We start from the raw sequence: 17,269 nt of genomic DNA on the forward strand, positions 1-17,269 counted from the left end.
TTTTACAGGGACCGTAAATAATATGTTTTGAACAAAATGAGCGACTCCGATCATCTTTGCGGGACCCGAGACGGATGCAAAAACTATCTGTAATCCACTGCTGTACAGCTTTTGCTGTACCATTAGCGGCTCTCAACTTTTACCAGACGAAGGAATGTCAGACACTACTGTCTTTTTAATATTTTGGTGAAGCACGAAGGAAGCGATATAAGGTGCAAGCCACTGTATTGAGCTGCCAACTAATTTATCGATCCCGAACTTTATATGTCGATTTTGTGCCAATCAGTACCTAATATTGGCCTAACTGGCAATATACAAGTGACTCAAACCATGCATGCTACGGTTAGGTTGATTTGGTTGGTCTGCCAATCAAGAACCAAAAACGAGAGAGTTAAAAAAATATTAGTGAAAAAGGAAAAATAACTAGGAACGATGCAATACACATATGCACATGTCAACTTAATACAAATCAAACGAACAAACGAAAGCTACGAATGACTTGAAATTTTTTGTAGAACAACAGACGGTCATCTAAAAGTATGAGAGAGTTGATGGTATACGGTACAGCAGTATTGGTTGCTTCAACTGATTTTGTACAAATATTTTCCATTCGAGAACTAAATAGAAATATGGGTTTTCCATTCAAGTCCTCTGGGGCGAAGTGTATCTTTACTAGTTCATACAGTTTCAGGCTTATAAGCGCTTGAGCGCTAATAGCAGTTAGCCTAGACTAACGTTATCCGTATTACCCCATTCACTCTGTCTATTTTTGTTGTTTCTGTGATCAACTTTGGAGGAGCTTTCCATTTAGGTGCATCGGGCTATCTTGCACAATGGCAAGAAAGTCGTCGTGGAAGTACAAAGACCTGGCCTCAAAAAAAAAAAAAAATTTGACGTCGATTAACGTCAGTAATACACACGTGAGAAACGCACGCCTACCATTTTCGCTTGTGTGGTTGCATTTGATGAAAAAACTGGAGTTCTTGTTTGTAGTTTCTGTTGTTCCACTCAAGTATGCACCTTTATTCCAGGAAATTCAAAGCTGATTGCAGAGTAGTTTCAGAGAAGCGAAACTCTTCGTGCTCTGACTGCTGATTTCAGAGTAGTTTCAGAGAAGCTTCAGAGAAGCGAAACTCTTCGTGCTCTGACTGCTGATTGGATTGGAATATACGAAGAAACTGCCGAGTAAGGAGTGAGCGTTGGTCCTTTGTTTTCTAAGATAGAGAAAGGAGAATACAAAGGGGAGAAGCAGAAGCAAACCGGGGACGAATGCAAACAAAGAGAATTGAACCCATGTTGTCTCCCAACTTGAGCTCCAATATTATGTTACGTAAGCTTAAGCTAATATTAGGAGATAAGCCCGGCAATGTATCGTAAGTTGTTCAACTGTGCGTCTATCGTGTATCAGTTACTAATCTTGATGATATCTAGCAAACATTTTGATGCTCTTCCAAACAACAATTAAGGACATCGCTTTGTTCTGCAGGGTTTCTAGAGCAGTTCGCTTTGTTCACATTAGCAGCCTTGCAATTTAGACTCCAATAAATTACCCCCCAGCGAAAGATGTGTCTTGTCACGCCCTGCTTTTATGTTAGCGTTAAGTTATATTTTTCCAACATTCTGGTCAGATTTTCCGTTACGGGAGTTTCAGGATGTTGTATGAAGAAAATGAAGTGAAGAACACCAATAGATTCCACCAAGATTTCTAGAATGTGAAGTGGGTTTGAGTGTGTGTGATGTAACGCAGTCTCTTTTTACGAAATTAGTTGCAAGAAGAGATCACGAATTTACTTATGTTAAAGATTCTCCCTTTGAAACATAAACTCACAAATATATATGAACTAGAGGTACTTCCTCTTCGAACACATAATAATTAGAAAACTTTCAATTTTTCTTTAATTCAATAACAACTATATTTTAATATCACCCTAAAACTTATTTTATACTAGAAAACTAGACCGAAAATGAATTGGCAAAACAAGAAGCTGAATACTAGAGAATCAATTACCAAAAGATTTGAAATATTCTCAAATCTAAATACTAGAGAATAAAAGAAAACTTGCAAAAACAAATGGCACTTAAAGCAAAATATTCAAAAATAATTTATTACCAAAATAATAAAACTAGATATCTATTTCTTAAATAATAAGTTGTTACCATTCTGCATCAGTGTGTTAAGTCTCTTGCTAAAAGACTACAATTCACATCTAGTTCAGTTCATACTACTGTTTTTGCAACATTTTCAGACGGTTTTTACTGATCACAATTTTCCGATATCTTGTACCCCCAGAATAAGAGATCTTCTGGGGCAGGGGTGTGTGGTGGCTGTCTTTTGGTTAGGGCTAGGGTTAGATTTTGGGTTTGGGCCAGGTTTGGTTCCATTTGGACTGGGCTTGGCCCACTGTTGAGCGTTATTGTACGATTTAGACATTTTAGACCTCTTTTGTGCTATATTTGTATTAATTTGGGTTTTTAGACCCATATAGAGTGTTTGGGCTTGTCCCATTTGGGTGTCCTGGATTGGTTTCTTGCCAATCGTAGGATTGGGTCTAGGATTTGACCGATTATTCTTCTGCACATGAAGTTGTTTCCTTACTCCTATTAGTCTTGTAACAATTTCAAGATTAATGAAATTTATTCGTTGTTCAAAAAAAAAAAAAAGATCTTCGCAGTTTTCTCTTGGATATTTTGTTGCATCAGAAACCAGACCAACGGCACTGCAATTCGTGAGGTATGGAACTTTCGATTCCGTACTTTAAAAACATCTCTTTAGGAATGGGACATTTTCTTTGTTTGATCACCAATCTTCCCACAATCTTAAGTTCTTTATAGGTGATGCAAGAGTACATTAACCAAGAAACGAACGATTTACAATGAGTCTGATGCACGCCCCGCCCCCATGGGGCAAACGAGGTGATGGTAGAGCAAACCATCCTGATTCCTGAACAAGTGAACAGCCTAGAAATTTATGAAAAGGCTACTCGGAAGAAGCAAAGAAGCAAACTCGTGGAAGCTGGAAGCCAACTTTGCCTTCTACTGGCTTATCAAAAAGAAAAGCATTTTTACCTTCTTGGAAGTCTTTTTAGGCCTAATAGAGAGGTTAGAAAAGGAGCTAGGACAACACAATGTGTAGCAAGCTAATAAAGCTATCCACCACCCTCACTCGCAACCCCGTGTCGCACATGGCTGCACACATATGTTCTTGTATGCAAAGAAGCGCGATGGAATGGGAAACAAATGGGAATAGAGGGAATTGAAGCCAATAGTTTTCTGAGAAAACAAAGCTATGTCTTTTAGGTCATGGTCCCTATAAGTTGTACTACTATCAAGCTATGGAACATGTTTGATCTCCAATTAAATGCTCCATCATGCTTGACGTGAAAATTTCTATGCAAAATCACATCAATTAGAGGGCATGACAATATGTGACCGTAATTATGAGTTTATAGACGAAAATGGTGGAAAACAATTTGAAACAGCATTATTTCGGGAACTCCTCATGCTAATCTCATGGGGAAGTTTGGTGTTGGCTAACTTAGCTCCTCCTTTCAAATAGTCCATCTATGCATTGAAATGTCGATTCACTTTACCTTGCATTTGGAAACAGATTTGTGGATGGACTTATTAATGAATCCCTCCACAAACTAATGATCCAAACGCAGTCCTAGTTTTATTATGCGAATGGTATCAGCTTGTTGAATCTCAAGCCAGAAGATACACCATATCCATGCTGTACGGAATCCATCGGATGGAAGAGTTTGTGGAACACCTTGAGTCGAGAGACTTGAAACTCCGAGTCAGGTGCTCGAGGTATTATTTCTATCCAGTTAATTTTTTGTCAAGATCGATTCGTTAGTATTTCCTACAAAGACGAGATCATTTTCCTTTTACTGTTTCAAATGCAAATTGATAAAACCATGCCCCCCTGAACTCAATTTTCCATTTCTGCTTTAGTAAGTTAGACGAACCAAACTTATCCAAAAATAAATAAAAGTTACATGAACCAAGTAATTACCAAAAAAAAATGTTACAAGAGCCAAGCTTCCACGCTTAAACATGCTCTTCCGTTATTTATTGTTTTCCGTTGCTCAAAACTCCAAAAAAAAGAAAAGAAAAGGATATTTCTTTCGGTCAGAAAGAGCAGCTCGGTAGCCAATATACTGCAAATGGCAACCACTTGAACATGTCTAGGCAGTACCCTACTAAATCTGGGGTCGCATTCAGCAACCACAGCACTCCAGTGATGGCAAACGTATTGTTCATCGGCGCAGGTTATACCCGAAAACTCATACATCCAAACGTTCTTCATAAGTACATTTCACTATAAACTTATTTTGCTGCTAAACAAGATAAACTGGAAAATATACTTTTTCGATGCACCTCATCGACTGATTCTTCCATATATTGTACGAAAATCCTACAGGTACCGACCTGTACCGTAGGAAAATCGTAGGGACGGCCGCGCCGAATCGTCTCCGACTACCGGATGGCCGATCCGAGCCATCCAAAAATTTAAAAAAAAAAAAATGAGTGGGCCTTTGCGAGATTCAATGACATCCGACGCGTGTAGGGTGCTCGATCCAAACACTTCATTTTCGTATATATATGTATGTGTGCATATATATACGAAATGGAGTGTTTGGATCGAGCACTCTACACGCGTCGGATGCCATTGAATATCACGTGAGCCCCCTCGGGTTTTTTTTATAGAATTTTTGGACGGCTTGGATCGACCTTCCGGTGGCCGGAGACAGCTCGGCGCGGCCGTCCCTATGATTTCCCTACGGTACAGGTCGGTACCTGTGGCAATACTCCATAATTTGTGACGCTAGCTTATACCAATACGCTTCTGAGAATCTGAATTTGCTATCGTTTTCTTAATCGTACGTATGTTCGCGAAAGTATTCGAAGCCGATTTAATTCAGCGGAATAAGTTTGGAACTCCTATTTGGTGTATCTTCATCCTCTTAGCTAAGCATATTCATTAGGGGTGGAAATTTTCAATACGACACAAAAGCTCGACACGAACCCGACATGAAGTTAGCGGGTTAGAGTTAGCTATTTCTGACACAAAATACGAGTACGACACAACACGATAACAGGAAAAGCTAAATAGGTTGGGTTAGAGTCGAAATTTTTTTGACACGAATATGAGATGGCACGACACGACACTATGCGAGGTGGAAATTTATGAAAGGACACGATAACAAGACACGAACCGGACACGAAGTTAGCGGGTTATGGTCGGCTATTTTTGACATGGACCACGAATATGACACGACACGATAACACGAAAAGTTAAACAGATCAGGCTAAAGTTGAGAGAATTCTAACACGAATACGAGATGAGTTAGATGACACGATACGACACGATGCCTACCCCTAATATTCATGCATGATCCCCTGGCCAAAATTTTCAGCTTGTTTTCATATATTTTCTCTTACTACTTTTTTTCTCAAATTCCCTTTCCCCAGTAAATCACATATTTGACCTATGGTTATTATAATTATTGTGAGGCGACTTGCGAGAACTCAAGGTAGGGACAATGTCAAAGAAGGCAACTTCAGCGGCTTATTAAGACCCCCCACCGATCTGCTATGAATCAGAAAAGCACTTCAAAGAGAGTTGATTTGGGGGCTGTTGTTGGGACCAGAGGTAGGTGAAGGCTATTTTGGGCATATAAATATACAGTTATATATGTTTATAATGGAGAATGTATTATGTATACAAAAATGGAAGTATATTGTAGTAAAAACTTTTGGGTGCACTACAATTACCTGCCTCCCCTGAGGTTTATGACATTTATGCTGCACTCCAAGGTTTTCGACTCACTACAATAACCTCCACTGAGTTCATTCTCGTGTATCGCATTGACCCACTCCGTTAGAGCTCCGTCAAATCCCAACGGCCAACTCCCAAGTTAAGGATGTCATTAAAAGATGTCCACTTTCCATATTACCCGTTCACCTCCTCTTTAATATCAACTCAACAGACCAAAATTTTGGCACGTATGTCAACAGCATATACGTACAAACATTTTTTGTCCCTATGATCTTGTACCTCTCTTGCATCTCAATTTCATTTCACTCATTTTGTTGTAAACCTCCACTGATAGAAATCATGTTTGTTGTAAAACCTTGAATATTTTGGCCCCATTCTTCCTAAATTATGTTGTTTTTTTTGTCTTTCCCAAAGGTTTTTAGATTCCCATGTATTGTTTAGATTAAACACTCATCCCGACGAAAGTAGTCTATTATAGTAGATAATTATGACCAAACCCAAAAAAAAAAGAAGTTTGCTAAAGACGAAAAAAGTTTGAAACAACTTTCTTTTTTTACCTTAGTGTCGTACGTTCTATCTAATTTTTTTTCAACTATGATCCATATTTTTTTAGAAAAAAGGGAATACTTCTCTTTTTTGTTTTCAGCAAGTTGTGAAAAAATATCTGTGGGTATTTAGGTAGTTTTTGGTATTATGTTAACAGAGATAAAGTTTTGTGGCCCAATCAAGGGAGGTCAAAGTAATTATTCAAAAACCTTGGGGTGCAGTGTAGTTGTTATAACTTTAGGGGAGGTCGTAGTAATTTGCGCCCTAAACCTTTTCTACTCTCCTTGTTGTTTCTGATAATTAAGTGTACGGGCCATGTTACGCACGTCTCAATTAACTATGAAATTTTAAAATTAACGACCGGATATACATATGTACATTGCGTGACTTCAATAATCATTAAGCATAGATGTGACATGCTTTGATTGTTTTAAAAATCTGGACGTGACATGAAATCGGTGAAACTTATAAAACTTATAAACATGACCATGACAAGTTTTGGATTTTTATTTAGTATATTAAATTGTTAATTAATTTGGTCCAACAAAGTGGTTCTTAAACTTTGAATATCTGTGGAGCTGATATTCCAAAGCCTCCACCCATGAGTTTGGACAAACTTTTTACGGATTTTTTTTGCACAGATTTTGGATTATTTTTTTAAATTTTTAACTCAACAAGAGGAGCTGAGAAAGTATAAAAAACATAGACCAAAATAGAGTTCATATAAAACAAAGAAAAGACTCAAAAAGACTTTTTTTTTTTAATCTGAATCTTGTAAAGATTAAAAGAATCCGAATTTGTAAAGATTAAAAGAAAACAACAACAAAAACATGCTAAAAAATTTCTGAAAATTTAGACCAAACTAATACTATAAACTATCGGGAAAGTCTACAATACACACCATTTAAAAGAAATGTATCATATGCACCTATTTTATGATTCATTCATAACATTTTAGTATGTTTCGTAACTTTTGTTTTAGAATTCATAACCTTTCAGCAGTACGATTCATAACATTTTCATGATGATTCATAACATTTTGGTATATCTCGTAATCTTTATACGATTCGAAACTTTTTAACAATACGATTCGTAACATTTTCTTTATAATTCATAATATTTTGGATGTGCATATAATACACATCCAAATAAAAAATGTGTATTGTAGTCTTTTCCTAAACTATTTTCAAACTGTCTCGGTCGGACAATGTTGATTGACAACCATGGAAACTTGAAACACTAGCCTTGTGATCCAACAGTGGACCCTTACCAGACTCTCTCTATCACCATTTTAGCTGATTAATTTAGTGAACAGATGACAGCATTCCAAACTTGACCAAATATGCCCAAAAAATTGACGGTATAGAAAGAAGACTTTTTTTTTTTTGCTCGGCACTATAGAAAGAAGACTTTAACCCCTCCAAAATATCCCAAGGTGGAGTATATACTTTAGACAAGACTGTCGTTATTGAGTCAATAAAGGCTCCCAAGGATGAGTTTTGTGCCATTATTTATTTGTGTGTAGGTGATCAAATTTGATTAGAACGAGGGATGGTCCAAGTGACAAGGTGCTCTCGTTGTTACGATTAGATTTTGAGTTCAATTCTCGTTGCGAGATTTGATTTTCCACCACTAGAGGTTAGATATATTGAGTTACGGGTCACATATTGTAATTTCGATGATCACAATGTCGTGAGTTAAATTGACCCACGCTTAAAATGAGTTGTCCAAAATCAATAGAAGTAAACACATGTATATAGGAAATTAAGTAAAAAATGTGTTCATGGAAATAACACCATGAGAGAAAAAAAGATTCCAAAAGTTTAGAAAAGAAAAAGGATAATTGGCACTAGAGATTACATGTACATACAGTACATTCAATGATCACATGGGCAAGGAAGGGAGTTGGTAGATCCATCTCTGTATGTACTACTATTATACAGTATAATACTATTATATTATATGTATATATGTTATGTACGAAAATAGATTGGGAGTGGACTGACGTGGGTTTATGATTCTGCATCTTCATTACTTTTTTTTCTTCCGAGGACCGGATGTCCGGGCTAGTTTATGTGTTCATCGACTAAATCCGATACTTTAAAAATTAACGACCGGTCAAATCCTCTGTGACCTCAAGGTTTGAAAATTTTGGCTTTCATGTGATTCGAAGATAGGACTTCATAAACGACAAAAAATTATTTGGTCAAACCCCTAGGTTGCAGCATCTTCATTACTGTTTCTCAAACTAACCTTTTCTTTCTTTTTTGTGGTCATGAAATGGGAAAAAACTGCGTCCGCATTAATTGCCTACAAAGTCAGTTAGGCAGTGGAGATCCTCATTACTAGTAGCCATGGCCCTTGGGAAGGTCTTTTTAAGTGGAGATTTCATTGTGGTTAACGACCATTTTCAGAGCATGTCATTTCTCTTTGGTACCAAGAGTCAAAACTTAAAGCCAGTGTATAGTGTGTTTGGAACGAGATCCATTGTAAACGTTCATGCAATTGTTCGTGCAAATGTGTGATATGTGGTTCTAGTATTTCTGATCTTTGTATTGCATTTCATACTCGAACGAGAGGACAACGAATAACAACTTTAACTAGTATCATAGTTGTTTCTTTATTACTCGACTAGCAACTCAAATGCTTTTTATACCCTGTAAATGTTTTTTTTTTTTTTTTGATGAGTCCATAAAATAGTACTTGTATGGGACATTATCATCTTTTTTAAAAAGCTATAATTCAATCTTGTACCCTAAAATCTGTTTATATCCTATATTTGCATTAATTAATCGTGCCTGTTTCAAGCCACAAATTATACGAGTCTGTATAGTTGCATGGAAAAATATACTTTATAAAAGGAACCATTCGTGAAGGTAGAACTAACAAAAAGTAAATTATTTAACAGAAAAACAAGTGGTTGATTGGTTTTTTTTATAGAGGGGGCAAAAAACAAATGGTTGATAATTTGTTAGCCAATAAAACTTGGAGGATGCAAATCCCAAGATTCCTAATATAGATTTGGCCACAAACGTTTGATGCACACGAGTCACACGCGTATCATAATCATATGGAATCTATGTCCATTGAACGACTGCCCACCGAAACATGAATATGTACACTGGAAACTATGTCCATCGAACGGCTGCGCACAAAGACATGAATCTGTGAACATAGAACTGCTATTAAAATTATACTCGTATAATCTATTTATAAATATGTTTATTTGTAGATAAAATTGGGTCCCACAGTGTTTTAACAGGTAATTTCAGCTACCTGCGTGTTGCACATGACCGGCTGCTATCTCTCTCTCTCTACAGTCTATATATTGCTCCTCACTTCGATTTCCCGCTCACCATCTCTCTATCTCTCTCTCTCTCCTGCCGTTGTTCCACCGCATCGCTATCGCAGAGGTTAGGTACACACACTACTTCGACTTTGTAAATTTTGATCCTCTTTTAACAGCTCCTCTGGATTGAAAGATTAGATAAGAACAGAAAAGAAATTAGTACAGTTTCTCGCCAAATCACTCATTTGGATCGAATAATTTGGTGCGAAATGGAGAGAAAAGTACGAAAATGACGTCTTTTAATTTGTGGGAGCGGGGTCTCCTTTCTTATCGCACAAATTTCTCATGATCCAACGGGGCCGTAACTTTTATAAGTTCATTTTGCTGCGTTTTCTTATCGTTTTTCCGACATTTCCAGGGCGTCTTGTTTTCGGATTTCGGTTCATGTAGTATTACAATTGATCCATTCCGATCTATGCTTTTATTCCAATTGGTCCATTACGTCTTTCTTATTCATCGTTCAGAATCATTTATTTTCCTGATTACTGGGTCGCGTTAGATCTAGGTCTCTTTCTCTCCGTCTCTGTCTAGTTCGAATAATAAGCGTTTGGATTAACTTAATATTGCATTATTTTTTTCCTTGAATTTTTTGTCTTTTATGAACTTTTTTTAGTTTTGTATTAAATTTTTATGAATCTGCTCGAAAGTAAAAATTGTGACAAAAAGTAAAAAAAAAAGTTCACTAAAAACATAAGTAATTCAAAACAGACAGGTATTTTCAATTATTTTTGCATTTAATCAACTTTTTAAAGTTTTTTGTCATAATTTTAAACTTTTTAATATTTTGACCCAAAACTAACACAAGTGATAAAATTTTGGGAAAAGTAATCCAACAATACAGTTAGGCCAAACTCAATGTTCTAAAAATAGTTGGGCGGAAAAGGGGCGACCGCCTAATCTAGGCGTTGGACCATCGCCTAGTGCCTAGGTGGAGACAAGGTGGCCTAGGCGGCCAACTTTTAGAACACTGGCCATACCCCACCTAAGATTGTGACTTGTTCCCGAATATTTTGTTTGTTTCTCGGGGAAAAAAAAACGGTGAGAAATCGAACAAAATGTCTAGCCAGTTAGATCAAATAACGTGAGAAAATTCTTCAAGTGTGTTTTTGTTCAAATGGAAGGTTTTTTTTTTTTTGGCCTTGCATCTGTTCTTCTTGCAGCAATTGTGTGCTCTGTTATTGGTTTTTATAAGCTGATATCTGAGAGTTTATTTGGACTGATGCAGATATTGATTTGATTTCTACATATCATCATGGCTCCAGCTGCAGCAGATTCCATAAAACCTAGAGGTTCGCATATACCCATGACCAATATCCCAAAAATTAATTGAAGTTAGCTCTAATCTGTTGATGTGCATCAATATGTGCAATTCTTAAATGCTCCCTCCTTCCCATATTTCTTGTTCACCACGGGGAATTCAAAATTTTAAAGGGTTAAAGGCATGTCTCCTTAGAAAGTTTGATAAGATTTTCATCATACCCCTTATTTTCTACATTTTAAAACTACTTAAATTATTTATGATAGTTTGTTTCTGGAAATTTATGCATTTTTCCTTTTGAGTTTTCAAAGAGGACAAGCATTTCTGGACATCCCAAAACAGAATATTGGACGGACCGACGGAGGGAGTAATATTATAGGTTTATGTGTTCACTTGTTCTTGACTACTAATTAACAATGCTTGAAGTGTTAATAACGGTGGATCTTTTGATAAAAAAAATGTTAATAACGCAGGGTCATTAATTGTTCACTAGTTATTCTTGAAGTGTAATTTATGTTAAAAGGAGGCGGTGGAGCAGAATGAATAGTGTTTTTTGGTTAGACTTTGTATGACTGTTGTTTTAATCAGTTATCAGTCTAATGTAGACATGCAAACACTTACCAATATATTTTGTTCTGAAAAACTTCTGGAAACTTGAAGCCTTTGGTGTTGTGGTTCAATGTTCATTTGATATGCGCTTGTAACCATGCAGGATCTACTTCATCAATACTACATATATGCACCAGTATTCTAAAACTTAAAATTTGTAGATTTATTGTTTTATTTTGTGATTTATTTACCTGTTGATAGGTGGGATGGGCTTTAATTTTGGTTTATGATTTGCAGATGTTTGTATTGTTGGTGTTGCACGTACACCAATGGGTGCATTTCTTGGTACTCTTTCATCTTTACCAGCCACAAAGCTTGGATCTATAGCTATTGAAAGTACGATAAAACCCCTCTCTTCTCTCCCTAATTGGAGCCTCTTTTACTTCGTTATGTTTTGTTTTTACTGACTTGAAATATCAACTTGTAGGTGCTCTGAAAAGGGCTAATGTTGATCCATCACTTGTGGAAGAAGTTTTCTTTGGGAATGTCCTCAGTGCCAATTTGGGGCAGGCTCCTGCTAGACAAGCAGCATTAGGTGCAGGGATCCCTAATACGGTGGTCTGTACCACAATTAACAAAGTTTGCGCATCAGGGATGAAAGGTGTGCACTCAATCTTGAACTAATACTTTCTTTCTCACAAAATCTATAATGAAGATAGATATCAGCATGTTGTTTTTGGTCAATGCAGCTACAATGCTTGCCGCGCAAAGTATCCAGTTAGGTATCAATGATGTGGTTGTGGCTGGTGGCATGGAAAGCATGTCTAATGTCCCCAAGTACCTCGCTGAAGCCAGGTTAATGTTCCCCCTTCATGAGATATTTACTTTATTACTTCTCATCAAACTCTAGTTGAGCTTTGTACATGTCAACATTATTACCTTTTCAGAAGTTAATGATCAGATGTAGTCTGTAGAAAAGATATTAAGGAAAAAAGAGGGATGCTAAACTCAAAATACTACTCAAGTATGATTGCCTTCTAGACAAAAGGATAAATACTTCTTCTATCTCCCTATTTAAGCGCTGTGATGTCCAGAAAACATTTTGGCATAGTCCTCTTTCTGATCAAGATAGAAGATTCCAAACTGGTTCTACCAGAAGAAAATTAAGATGTTAAAAACTTGTGATTAAGTATTAGGGGGATTTGAGTAGGAGTGGTGGAGCAGCTCCAGCTATGCACCCATGCATGTAATCATGTTGCCTAGGTAAAACCAGGGGAGCCAGAACGAAGCTGGGTTTTGTCAATTGTCACCTCAAATGAGTGGCTATATATAACAATGATTTCCAATATATCCTTGATAATGCTGCATGCTTTTGTTGGAAGTAGCATACTAGCATGCTTATTTGGAATTTGGTTTTAGTTTTTGCATGCTTAATGAGTTAAATTCTTTTGTTTTGTTTTGTATGTGTGATCAATTATGTTGTTTTGAGCTGTTGGTGCTCCACATGTATCTATGTCAGACTCATCATGAAGATGTTTTAGACGATGTCACTCCATTGAGTCTTGTACAACATTTATGAGCTTACTTTATTTTGACACCCATGTTTATGTCTTCAATACAAATGCATTGTGCCTATACTTATATGATGTATGCAAATGGATTACTTATAAATAAATAAATAAATTCAAATGGATAACATGAAATTCTTTGAACTTTATGGTTTTGTTGCAACAGTATCCTCTAGATATTTTTGTCTTTGACCCTAGCTACTACAATGTTAGCGTAAATTTCTGATATGCTAGTTATTCATTCTTGTTGACTTCGACAACTTGTAAACTACCACTTTATATATATACTTATTCAAGCAGTCAAACTTATTACATCCCCTTTTCTGTTGTAGCTTTTACTTTCCTTTCCTGCTTCCTGTAAGCAATATTTCTCAATACCTGGTGACTTGGAGCTCTATTGAGCTTTTGGTGCTGTTTTCTGGGGTATGCACTATGCCCCAGCATTTTCTGTGCAGCTTTGTCCGTTTCTTGTTAAATCTTATTTACCAAAGAAAAAGGGGTCCTCTAATTATTGGTTCTCTAGATTCTTTTTGTTGATTCCATAGAACCATGCCAGAATGATATTGGAATCTTGGGCTGCCTGATCCACTATTTCTTATTTTTGTTGCTTGAATTGCTTCTATGAGACAAAGTCTTGCTAGCGCATATCAGTAAAGAACCTAGAATGTTGCTACTGTTTCTGAATTTATACTTCTATTGCAGGAAGGGATCTCGACTTGGACATGATACTCTTGTTGATGGTATGCTTAAAGATGGTCTCTGGGATGTTTATAATGACTATGGAATGGGAGTTTGTGCTGAATTATGTGCAGAACAACATAAAGTAACAAGAGAAGAGCAGGTTTGTTTACAAACCCGCCCACTGCTTTTTTAGAATTTATCCAGTAGACCTTAATAAAGTTTCACTTTCAGAGACACTTTCGTTAAATGAACTCTTGTTTTGTTTCAACATGATAACAATAATTTACTCTTGTATCCATTGGCACATTACATGTTTGGTTTTACACCAATTGGCTAATGGTGGAATTCTCAAATACAGTGAATCATTCATTTGCATTCCCCATAATAGATACGTTGTTACCCAACTTTGTTAGCATTTGTCATACAAAGTTCATCCCCGTTCCTCATATGTGGGTGATTTGGTACAGGATAATTATGCGGTTCAGAGCTTTGAGCGTGGTATTGCAGCTCAAGACAGTAGTGCCTTTGCTTGGGAAATAGTTCCGGTCAGATTACTTGTTCTTAGTATCCAATAACCTATGAAACTTGTTGGAAATCACCATGTTAACCAGATACTGGGCTCTGCAGGTTGAGGTTTCTGGAGGGAGGGGAAAACCGTCGACAATTGTTGATAAGGATGAAGGTCTAGGAAAGGTGAATCTTTTTTGTTATGCCTAAACGTTTTTCTCTTGCTGAAAGGTAAACAATCCCATCTCTATTTGTTTATCTTACCGTTTTTTTCTTTTTCTATGTTGCCAGTTTGACGCTGCAAAGTTGAGGAAGCTCCGACCGAGTTTCAAGGAGACTGGAGGTTCTGTAACTGCTGGCAATGCTTCTAGCATAAGGTTTATTACTTGGATTTCTTTCTTTTTTTGATCCTTCAATTATTTTTTCCATTATCTATTTACTTGAGCCAAGGCAATTTTGTTATTGACAGTGCTTCATATTTCTGTAGTAAATCTAGAAGTGTCATTCTCTTTACATGGCATTTTTAGATTTATGCAAGTACTTTGTTCTCATACATTAGAGCATCTCTAGTGGTGGTGTTAAAAATTGTGTGTTATATGACGTAAATTGTATAAAGTGGGTCCCTATTTTTATTTGTTAAGAGTGTATAAATTTAGAGAATGAATGTGTGTTGTAGTAGTGTAGTTAAGATGTATGGTAGAGTGGGTTAAAAGAGAAAATGGGCCCACTCCTCTTTTCTCTCTCCTCTCATCCCTCCCTTTCTCTCTCCTCTCTCTCTCTCTCTCCACTGGCGCATGGGCCAGTCCAGCGTCCCTCTCTCTCTCTCTCTCTCTCTCTCTCTCTGCTAACTGACATGCTACATGCTACAGTTAGAGAGAAAGTTAACAATTGCTAGTGCCAACTTATCATTTAACAACACCATTAAAGTGCAAAAATGTGAAAATCTTTGCTAACTGACCAAATGTCAGCTAGAGATGCCCTTTAACATTGTCCACTAGAGATGCCCTTGGCATGTTCAGAGATAGGAGTAGTATAATATTGTTAGTTGATTATTTTCAATAAAATGGTTAGGTATATTATTATTCAACTTGGTTTTCTTTTTTAGCTCCACCACTCTTTTATTGGATGGATATTGTTTTTACTGTTTCTTAGTTCCAGTGGCGGTAACGTATCCTTATTAGTTGTGCATGTCTAGTAAAGAAATGGATCACAACATTAACTGTTTACACTTACAGTGATGGTGCTGCTGCTTTAGTATTAGTGAGTGGGGAGAAGGCACTTAAGCTTGGGTTGCAAGTGATTGCAAAGATCACAGGATATGCTGATGCTGCTCAGGTACTTCACACATTGAAAATGTGAAATGATAACAAAATGCTCGAGTTGACTCTGAATAGCAAAATGATGAAATACTTGGTTCTAGTTCTACACTCCTCACTGTCCTCAGTTTTGTTTCTACCATTGTTTGGGACCTGTTCTTGAGGATGGAATTTCTTATTCTTTGCAGGCACCGGAATTATTTACTACTGCTCCAGCCCTTGCAATTCCAAAAGCTATTTCAAATGCTGGATTGGAGGCTTCTCAAGTTGATTACTATGAGATTAATGAAGCCTTTGCAGTAATCTTTCATGCCTAATTTATCTCATGGAATTGCAACTAATTATTCGAATGAGTTCGTTCATCTTATTGTCACCTGACCTATGCAGGTTGTGTCTCTTGCAAATGTGAAATTGCTGGGTCTTAATCCAGTAAGTTCTTCAGCCAAACCCCAACTGTTTTTTTTTATTTGTGTGTGTGTGTGTGTAATTTTTCCACAAATGATCTCGCGTTAAATTTTTATCCACATTGGTTTTGCATACTTCTTTATTCGCTATTGCTATTGCTTGCCTTTGCCTTCCAGAAATACCATTTCCGAGAAGGTTGACCACTTACTACTAGTTAATCACCTTTCCATCTTTCTTTGTAGGAAAAAGTTAATGTACACGGGGGAGCTGTATCATTGGGCCATCCTCTTGGTTGCAGCGGAGCACGTATCTTGGTCACACTTTTGGGGGTATGTTCCTACTGATTACGGGTTTGTGCTGTGCGCTATTTAACTTGAAGCAATTATTGGTTTCTGAGTTAGAAAGGCACCCATCCACTCTCCTGCCCTGAATTTTCTACACTATTCTTTGGCACCTGATTTGAGGGTGGTCATTTTTTCAAGTTATTCAGGAAAATCTCTTTAAATATCATTTTGCCACACGATTGTCAATTCATAGGAAATGGGTTTTCTTTTTTGCTTGGTTTTTAATTCAAGGTTTAATTCAGGTACTGAAGCAGAAGAATGGGAAATGCGGAGTTGGTGGTGTTTGCAATGGGGGAGGAGGTGCATCAGCCCTCGTCGTTGAGCTTCTGTAATTCTTTTTAGCGTTCGGTAAGTCTCAGAAACAGGATAATTTAACTTTAATGACAATACTCCTTTCTATTGTAGCTTTGACTGTATCTTTAGGCTTTTCGGTGGTTAAAAGAAACAATTTTCTTGTAAAACCAGAGGTACATCAAAACCAGGAGTAGTTTTACGATTTCTTTTGTTAGTTTCTTGTAAAATCAGGAGTTTGAAAACTTATGCTATTCACGGTAATCAGTGAAACTTATTCTGCAACTGATAGTTGTTTCTCTTGCAGGCCAACCATGAGGATGGAGCTTTGCTAACGATGAATCTCCTGTCAGACGTGTGATTCTCACTCTTTTTTTTCCCTTCCAAGTTTTGTGGTCTCTCAAATAAATGATAAGTATTGTAGATTTTTTTTTTTTTTCTGATCTAGAATATGTAATGTAGATTGAAGAAAGATTTCATCTTGAAGTACTGTTCCCTTAAGGCCTTATCTCTCTCTCTCTCTCTCTCTCTCTCTCTCTCTCTCTCTCTCAAACACAGATCGATATTACCCTTTCATGTTATCAACAATGCTACAATCACACACAAATATTTACAAGGGAGTGGGCCCCACACACACTGCTGGAGCACTTCCTTTGTGAATGTGTATGTGTAA

The 17,269-nt window shown here is 36.9% G+C and overlaps 1 protein-coding gene across 4 annotated transcripts in view; it reads left to right on the plus strand.

Annotated features, from left to right (window-relative positions):
- Positions 1-17,104, plus strand: part of LOC131323429 (acetyl-CoA acetyltransferase 2-like) — a 74,135-nt gene extending 57,031 nt beyond the window's left edge. For 2 of the 4 annotated variants that reach the window (XM_058355217.1, XM_058355216.1), the window contains exons 2-15: positions 10,920-10,966; positions 11,782-11,880; positions 11,972-12,145; positions 12,234-12,339; positions 13,755-13,893; positions 14,201-14,278; positions 14,361-14,426; positions 14,532-14,617; positions 15,476-15,575; positions 15,745-15,855; positions 15,944-15,985; positions 16,204-16,290; positions 16,548-16,653; positions 16,904-17,104. In XM_058355217.1, the coding sequence (XP_058211200.1) occupies positions 10,930-10,966; positions 11,782-11,880; positions 11,972-12,145; positions 12,234-12,339; positions 13,755-13,893; positions 14,201-14,278; positions 14,361-14,426; positions 14,532-14,617; positions 15,476-15,575; positions 15,745-15,855; positions 15,944-15,985; positions 16,204-16,290; positions 16,548-16,637 (1,215 nt within the window). In that variant the 5' untranslated portion in view covers positions 10,920-10,929 and the 3' untranslated portion in view covers positions 16,638-16,653; positions 16,904-17,104. Of the gene's footprint in view, positions 1-9,516; positions 9,747-10,902; positions 10,967-11,781; positions 11,881-11,971; positions 12,146-12,233; positions 12,340-13,754; positions 13,894-14,200; positions 14,279-14,360; positions 14,427-14,531; positions 14,618-15,475; positions 15,576-15,744; positions 15,856-15,943; positions 15,986-16,203; positions 16,291-16,547; positions 16,654-16,903 lie in introns of those variants that run through there. The other 2 variants (XM_058355214.1, XM_058355215.1) reach the window with 2 other exon arrangements.
- The last annotated feature ends 165 nt before the right edge of the window (positions 17,105-17,269 follow it).

Source organism: Rhododendron vialii, chromosome 4a (genome assembly GCF_030253575.1).
Source record: "Rhododendron vialii isolate Sample 1 chromosome 4a, ASM3025357v1".
NCBI lineage: Eukaryota > Viridiplantae > Streptophyta > Magnoliopsida > Ericales > Ericaceae > Rhododendron > Rhododendron vialii.